The 8,144-nt window shown below is 38.0% G+C and overlaps 1 protein-coding gene across 1 annotated transcript; it reads right to left on the bottom strand.

The window, feature by feature from the left end:
- Positions 1 to 214: 214 nt before the first annotated feature.
- On the bottom strand, positions 215 to 5,850 carry LOC145772237 (RNA-binding protein MEX3B-like). Its single transcript, XM_082584090.1, has 7 exons — positions 5,437 to 5,850; positions 4,566 to 4,722; positions 4,175 to 4,386; positions 3,611 to 3,797; positions 3,267 to 3,433; positions 2,712 to 3,161; positions 215 to 2,448 (listed from the first exon to the last, which is right to left on the bottom strand). The coding sequence occupies exons 1-7, from the start codon at positions 5,702 to 5,704 to the stop codon at positions 2,189 to 2,191; spliced, it is 1,701 nt and encodes a 566-aa protein (XP_082440216.1). The 5' UTR covers positions 5,705 to 5,850; the 3' UTR covers positions 215 to 2,188.
- Positions 5,851 to 8,144: the final 2,294 nt, after the last annotated feature.

Below are 8,144 nucleotides of genomic sequence, written 5' to 3' on the forward strand. Positions count from 1 at the left end.
AATATTCACTTGTCAAACTGAAACTTTGATCTTATGCTCTTACATGTGCAGAAAATTAATATAAAAAACAAAGCTTTAACTATTTTATCTTCATCAGCTGCCATGTTGTGTATTTATTCTGCAATCTATAGGCTACTTAATATCGTTGTTGCGAACTTTCATTTCTGCATGAAATCTGTACATAGTCCTCGTTTTGATGGTCCCACCGACACAATTGCCAACGAAAAATATTTAATAAAGACAGAAAAATAAAAACTTTTGATACAATTTCAGATTTATACGAAGCCAAAACATAAGACCATATGGATACAGATAGTTACAGCAACCATAGACAGTCTCCTGGTTGCCAACATTCGTCGCAGCGACATGCCAGGTGATTGTGAAAGAACAAGTTCCAGTATGCACAAAATACATTTTTTCAGCAGCAAAAATCAGTGTCGTGTTTATGTACAATACGCAGGAATATAAGTGGAAAGAGGCTTGTCAGGAATTAAAAATCATGTTGTTGTGCAACAGTCAAAACATCAGTACCGGTACCACGAAACAAGCTGTTAACAGTACAGTCGCATCACAAGGCCAATTTTTTTCTCTAATTAGTGGCTAGTTTTATCCACTTGCTAACTTTGGAAGCACATCAAAATACAGTATAAGATGAGCGACACAAAAGGTTTCCAAAAGGCGATTGTTGGTGTTTTAGGATTTGCCCAACAGCACGATTTCTTTGATTTACAATACCAGACACGGTGAACGCAGAAACTCCATCCACCATGAACATGTTTATAATGCTTGAAAGATTAACGCTCTCTTGTTTGTTGCATGACAGTGGAAAAATTAAGATATAATCACAGTACAATAAGACAAACTCACCAATTCGCTTATCACTTTAAACACGATTATGTGACAATTTAAGTTCGTAGGGTGCGTCTGGATGACGCACGAACAAATATTTTTAAGTTGATCAAGAATGTGGCAAGAAACATGCACGATCATAACAGAACAGTTCCCGTAGCTAATTATTAAATGCAAAAGTTAGTTAGCCGCAGTGATAACGTGAAGCACTGTCTAACCAGACAAAGTGATTCAACGGCGTTGATCGTATGTCTGCGCACATCAATCGAAAGAAAAATAAGACTTCGCTAACTAGGCAGACATGTATGTCAACACAGCCGTCTGTAACCTGAGCATGCTGAACGCGCGCGCACACACACAAAGCGACCGACAAACACATTGTGAAGTGGAAATCGAAGCTTCGATATTGTTGGAGTGGTGACTGGTAACATGAACAGCGTTAACTTTCAGCTACATTTCTGTGACGTTCGATATGTTTATGTAATTAAGATGTACATTGAAGCACAAAATTTTCATAATGCATAGCACCTACCCAACAATAATTTTGCAACAAAATCTTACATAAAATATAACCAGCTGTTGCTTTAAGATCAATAGCAGCTGTGGGACTGCTAACGTGCATAGAAACAACTGGCAACTTAGTGTGGTAAAAGGCAGCAACAAAGTAGACATGGTGACATAATCAAAACTCACTTTCACACATAAAAACGTTTTATCAGTAGTGGAGTGATTACAGAAAAGAAACTGCAGCGGGCCAACAAGCATTAACACAGGTCGTCAAATGACAAATAAAAATTCCCAGTAGTTATACAAAATATATTATTTGTACCAATAAATAAAAAGTCATCAACAGTTATGTGTGCTGTACATATGGATGCACTAACACATGACTGTGCGACTTTGCAACCGGATCAGCTATTTTGTCATAAGTTAAAACAAAATGAGCAGCAAAGATATCATCGACTCCATTGAACCATGATTGACAATAAAACTTGCCTGACACAAGTTGTGAAAAATAAAATATAAATCGTAACACAAAACGGACACATTTGTGACCTAGCAGCACTGACCAAAGAAAAAAATTATTGACATGAATGTGCTTGAAAGGCAATATAAAACAGATTGGGCTGAGTAACTAAAATCAAAATATACTTTGTATACAAAAACGCAATGGAATATCTCGTTTACAGGTCTAGGAAGACGATAATGTGCTGGCAGTAGCATAAAAAAGAAGTCTAAAATAATTCTACATAACATTTGTAGTAATGCTATACAGCAGCTAAGGTGTATGATTTACAAAATAATCTTTGATCGAATGAACATTCACTTTCGTGTAGTTCTACTTCTTAATGAGAAGGGCCATTGAGGCAGGTTGGTGGCAGCACGGACATTTGGGGGCAGATTGCTTCACACAATTGTTAGCGCAACCGTAACAAAAGAGATTGTGGCCACAAGGCACTAAGGCAGCTACAGCTCGACTTTCGTTGCAAAGGACACACTGCTGAAATTTGACAGGATCATCCAAAGTGAATTGAGACAAAAGCTGAGTTATGGGGTCAGGTTCAACCGGAGACGCAGCAGCACTTTCGTTCGTTCCACCTGTGACAAAAAGATCATGAAAAATACTGTGTCAGGTCCACTCGTCCACTCTTTTACTGGACATTTACCATACATAGGTATTCAATTAGTCTTGATGGATAGTACTGCTAAATATTATCCATTAGACAAATCCAATAAAACGAAAAGACCATACTGTGGCCAAACTTTAACTCACAAATTCTCGGCAAAGTTGTGCTGTTTTACGTTAGTTGGTGTAGCATTAGTTGCCACCTATAATTACTGTTAAAACCCATCTAACATACTTGATGAATAGCCACTCTCAATGGTAAGAGCCAGGTTGGACGTGGAAGTGAAGTTGTTAGAGGCAGGCATGTAGTTGGAAATGGTCGGGAAATCCATTGCGTTGTTGTTGCCCGTAAGTTGGTGATCTGACAACGTTGGCGATAGACGAGGATGAGGAAAGGTACTGAGAGATGAAGTGGGGCTCAAACTAGAACCATGTGACGCCGGGCTGCTGCTTCGAGCTCTAAATCCAATGGAATTGCAAGTTGTTGGAGGTTGAGAAAAGCCACCATATCCAAACGTCGGGGCAGCAGTTGACGCTTCACATACATTGTTGGTGTCAGCAGACCATCCAGTACTCCAATGTGGAGCAGGCTTTACATTATCGACGGGTTGAAATCCATTGCTACCAAATCCAGGCACATTAGATGATTGATAAGAGGGTGTTGTGAAAGTAGAGTTGTTTGTCACTGCAATGAAAAACCCAAAATTAATAGGATATATATGACAACTGTGGTGTTAACAAGCTACATTGTTGTACAGTAGAATGCATGTAGTTTATATTAGAAGCTCACCAAGATTGGACAACATGGACATTTGTTGTTTGACAGCAGAAAGCTGTCCATTGACCGCATCAGGCGGTATGACCCCAGGATTGGACACCGAAGGAAAAAAGCTTGGAGCAGCAGACCTAAGCATGCTGCTGTTATTGTAAGGAATGAACGCTGATGGGATTGCAGAACTGCAAAAAATGTAACACATTTTAGCAAGGTTTACTTCAGCAGGTTGGCAACTTTAGTGCCACTTTATTGCTGTGTAAAGCAGCAAAGGTAATCACAGAATTTACAAATGTGCATTAGAAAAAAAAGGATTATTGTTATGTTGACATTTTAGATTGAAAACTAAATATTTAACTTACCTATTCTTAAACAACATTGGGTTTGGCACAGACAATCCAGATCTCATAAAGTCATTCAGCGAAGGGCTTCCAACTTCAGTGCCATTGTTTTTGAAATCATCATCTATGCTGGTGTGCTGTGTTCCTGTCCTAGCAGCAATATGGGCTTCTATTTCCTCTCTAGCCTTTTCTACATTTTCTGGCAAACCTACAAAAAGCATTGGTTAGATTTAACATGACTGTACATAAAATCACTAAAACAGAACGTTTTTTTTGAATGAGTAAAATAAAAATACAATGTCACTAACTTTTAAATCTTAATAAAAACAAAGTGGCTTTACAATCAGGTGTTGCCAGAGTTAGGAAGGGTGAAGGTAAGTTAGGAATAAGGTTAGGGTGTTGATCTTTGACCTAGACTATTTTTTTTTAAATACAAGTTTTTGTTTTTTGTTTTTAACAGTTAAAAACTTTTCTCAAATTAGGTAAGATTTCTTTATCAGGCAACTCTTAGGCTATATTTGCAGCTTGCATTATACTGTAGTGTGAATAGTGCCACAGATTAATAAAAAAAAGTTTGTGCAATACCTGTGACTTCGAACACTGGCTCTTTTTCTCTGCTTGGTGTCACAATGTAGGTGTGGGTTTGTTGCTGAATTCGTTTGATGGTAGCACCTTTCGGTCCAACTACAAGCCCTACAACTCGATATGGAACTCGAACTTGAAGAGTTATTGTGCCTGGAGCTCCTTCACCATCAACACCAGGTTGCCCAAGAAGAGCATGTCTGCTTCGAGATGCTCTAAAAAAATGAATCAGATAAGCTGTCAAACAAAATAGCAGCAAAACATGGCACACATTATTCAAGCTATTGTAAGTATAAAATAATTTTGGTGTTATAAATTGCAGTACAAGTTTTGAGTACTTTAGCGCAAAGATGGTTTAAAGTGTTTAGTACATGATACATAAAATCAATCTTACCGGATTTGAGTAAAATGTTCAGCAGCTGATTGTACTTCACGTCGCGCCATTGCTACATCTTCTTTCCTTCCAGTGACAACAAAAACAGGCTCTTCTCCTCGAACTGGAGTTTTTATGTAGGTATTGGTTTTATTCCTGAGAGCTTTGATTTTGCATCCTGCAAACAGAATTGTTGACCTTAACTACTATAGTTACAAATTAGCAACATCAACATGATTTTTTTTACAATTATTTGATGAATTTAAAAGATTTGCTGAATAAAAATTAACAAAATTACATAAAAATATCAGGAGCTGGTATACAAGTTCCCCCCTCTTGGTAACTCATGACAAAGAGGAATTGACCAAAACATTGGGATTGAAGTGTGTGAACAGTAAAGCAAAGGTAAAGTAGTTTCACCCTATATGTTTGGTTGAGTCCTGTCTTTGTCATGAGTTACCAAGGGGAGGGGGGGACTTGTATACCAGCTCCAAATGTCATAACTATAGCTTTGGTAGAGATAATTTTTGAATACCGGTACCATGGACGATAATTGATAGCAACTGGATGGGATTAAATAGGAAGCTGGTATACAAGTCCCCCCCACCACCCTTGGCAACTCATGACAAAGAGGAATTGACCAAAACATGTGAATTGAAGTGTGTGAACAGTAAAACACAGATAAAGTAGTTTCACCCTGTATGTTTGGTTGAGTCCTGTCTTTGTTATGAGTTGCCAAGGGTGGTGGGGGGGGACTTGTATACCAGCTCCTTAAATAGTATAATATGTATGCATTTTAGGTATTGTTTTTGAATTATGCAATTCAATCCTATTAAGTTGCTATCAATTATCTGTCTACATCTACAATACCATAAGCATGTGATATTCTTACCTTGCCGTCCAACAATTTCAGCAACATGCTCAGAACTTGGGACTGGCACACACTCAGTCATATTTTGGCTTTTCTTTGCTTTAGTAATTTCATCATAACTGGAATTTGAATCTCTATCATCATCGCAAGAATCGCCCAGTCGAGTCAAACTGGAAATCTCCAAAACTAAGTTAAATTCCCGGTCTTTGTCTGATAGTGTATTCCCACCCATAATGGGCATTTGTTCCATAAGTTGATTAGAACGCTGCATACTGTAGTCTCCCTTCATCAAGATTACTTTAGTTTATAAAAAATCAATACATAAAATCTGAAAAGAAACATAGATAGCTATGCTTTGGATCTTACATAAATTTTCAACGCCTCACTTTCCCTGGAGATCGAGCATAAAAGCCGCAGGCTGCCACAAATTGAACTGAAGAAAGTTCAATGTACTTCTCTCACCACACCTACTCCTGACCACCATTTGCAACAATGAAGCGACCACTTTCTTCGATCGCCTTATCTACCTCGTGCCCACGTTCTTTTTTCATTTATAGCAACCAATCAGAGGTATGGAAGCAGTCACGTGAAAAATTACCACGAGGCGAGGCAATGTTTATTGAAAATGAAAGAGAAAAACAACGATGTCAAAACACGTGGTCCCTTTCGCGCCACAGCCAAGTGGGTGAAACGGTTTCACTGAAACCATAGATGAAACGTTAAATCAACGCGTTGACTTCAGGGATCACAAATTTTGCACCACAAGTTTCTTCCTGATATAGGCGGCAATAGGCCAGAAAAGCTACAACGATTGAAAAGCGTGACAGACATGGGATTTGTATCAAAAAATTGATTAGAACGTCCAACAGCATACACTTTCAAAAAGCATCCCTTTCTTGTTTTGATCAGCACTTTAACAGTATGCTTCAAATCGCCAAGAAACCGAGTACGTACCGTACCCTCTCTGTGTTAGTCTGCAGTAGAATCTAGACGAGATAATTTTTTTAAAGCATTTAGTCCTAAAATTTAAACCAAAACGAGCACATGGCTCACTTGGTTGACTGTACGAATCTTTATTTTCGAACTTAAAAAATCGCTTTCAGAAGTTTTCAACCGCAGCGGTTTTGCACATTTGTGAAGACAAAGATATTGTTTATTTTGGTATAGGCCTTTCGAACGTTTCAAAGTGATTCATACCACTTTAACTTGATTTCCTGCTATGGCTTACGTAACAAGACTTTCAGCACAGGCGGACTTGTTGCAATGAATTTCGTAATGGCCAACGCTTTATGTTCTCGAGCTCCCACTAACGGAAAAGGATATCTGGATTTCCTGATGATTTCTACACATTTTCGCAACGAAATGATTTGCAGCAATGGTTGGATGTTTGAAGGAAACAGTCCGTTGCTTAGAACTTTTATTTGGTCGAAGCAAAAAATTATCAAGACCATGAGTTTTGTGTCGAAATGAAATAGTTCTGTGCTGAACGCAAGCAACCTGCATAACCAATTTTCGAATTCATGACGAAAATGCTTTTTGTTTGTGCAAGCTGGTTTATCGAGCAAAACACTTGTATGATCTCCTATTATTTTTTTTTTAACTTCAAAGGCCGGTGGTAGGCGTAGCCAAACTATATTTCTTATCTCTCACACAGAAGGAAAATCCGACCATAGCATTTAGAAAAAAACGAGTTTGAGGCATTGGCATTTTTGTTAAAGGTTAAAGGTGATTGATATAAACGGGAGTTGGTGAAGCAAATGCATTGGGCAGCATCATTTTCGACATTGAATGTATGGTGTTTTACCAATCTCTGGTTTTACCGTGTTTGAAGGAAGACTAAGCCTAAAGCAAACCCAGGCCACATAGTCAAAAAAACATCAAAAAACTTTAACAAGTTGTCCAAGTAACAGAAGTAGGTGTTTCCTGACTGTAATTTCCCTTCATTAGGTCAAAGCATTGTAAACACAACTGGCTATTGAATTACTAAGTTTATGCATCCGAACTTTAAATTGAAACGATGTAAATAACCATTGTATTGCTGCCGTATCCGCGAAGTTTCTTGTTTGGGGAAGGTGTTGAATTTACAATCATGGGAGCAAGCTTTACGCCGAGGAAATCGACTTTGCTGCAAGTTGCTTGTGCATTCAATTTCGTAGAAAACAATGCGAGCGATCAGGTACGAAACGGCGAGATTAGGCTGGATTGTAAGCCCACAATGATTGCAACAAACATTAACTCAAACATAAGCTTACAACTAGACTAAGCAAATCATAAATGGTTCAAAAAACATTGTGTCGACATATGAGTTGTACCTATTTTGGTAAAAATTAATTTGTTGGGTAGTCATCAACACTTAATTATCCGTTTGTGCTTCTTCACCAAAGATGAACAATTGAAATAACAGAACTCTTTGTTAAAAGAAACCACAGCAATTTTCAGTGCTTCAATCTTTGCTTTCAATTTAAACCAAAGTGGGAATTTGCAGTCGCATTTCGATAAATCAATTGCAGCGTGAACAAACTCTTTCCTTTGCTTTGGCTTTAGGTCAGATGAAAATATTTCAGCATGCCAATCAACCAAAAATACAGCACGTAAACAATGCAAGAACAATCGGTTTTTCCAATCAGCGTGTTTTGCTACAGCAGTATTTCCACATTATGCTAGAAACCTAACTAAAAAACTCATTCCTTTTAACATTAACTCAGCGATTGCAGACGTTGAATCAATGT

Source organism: Aplidium turbinatum, chromosome 6, assembly GCF_918807975.1.
Source record: "Aplidium turbinatum chromosome 6, kaAplTurb1.1, whole genome shotgun sequence".
Classification (NCBI taxonomy): domain Eukaryota; kingdom Metazoa; phylum Chordata; class Ascidiacea; order Aplousobranchia; family Polyclinidae; genus Aplidium; species Aplidium turbinatum.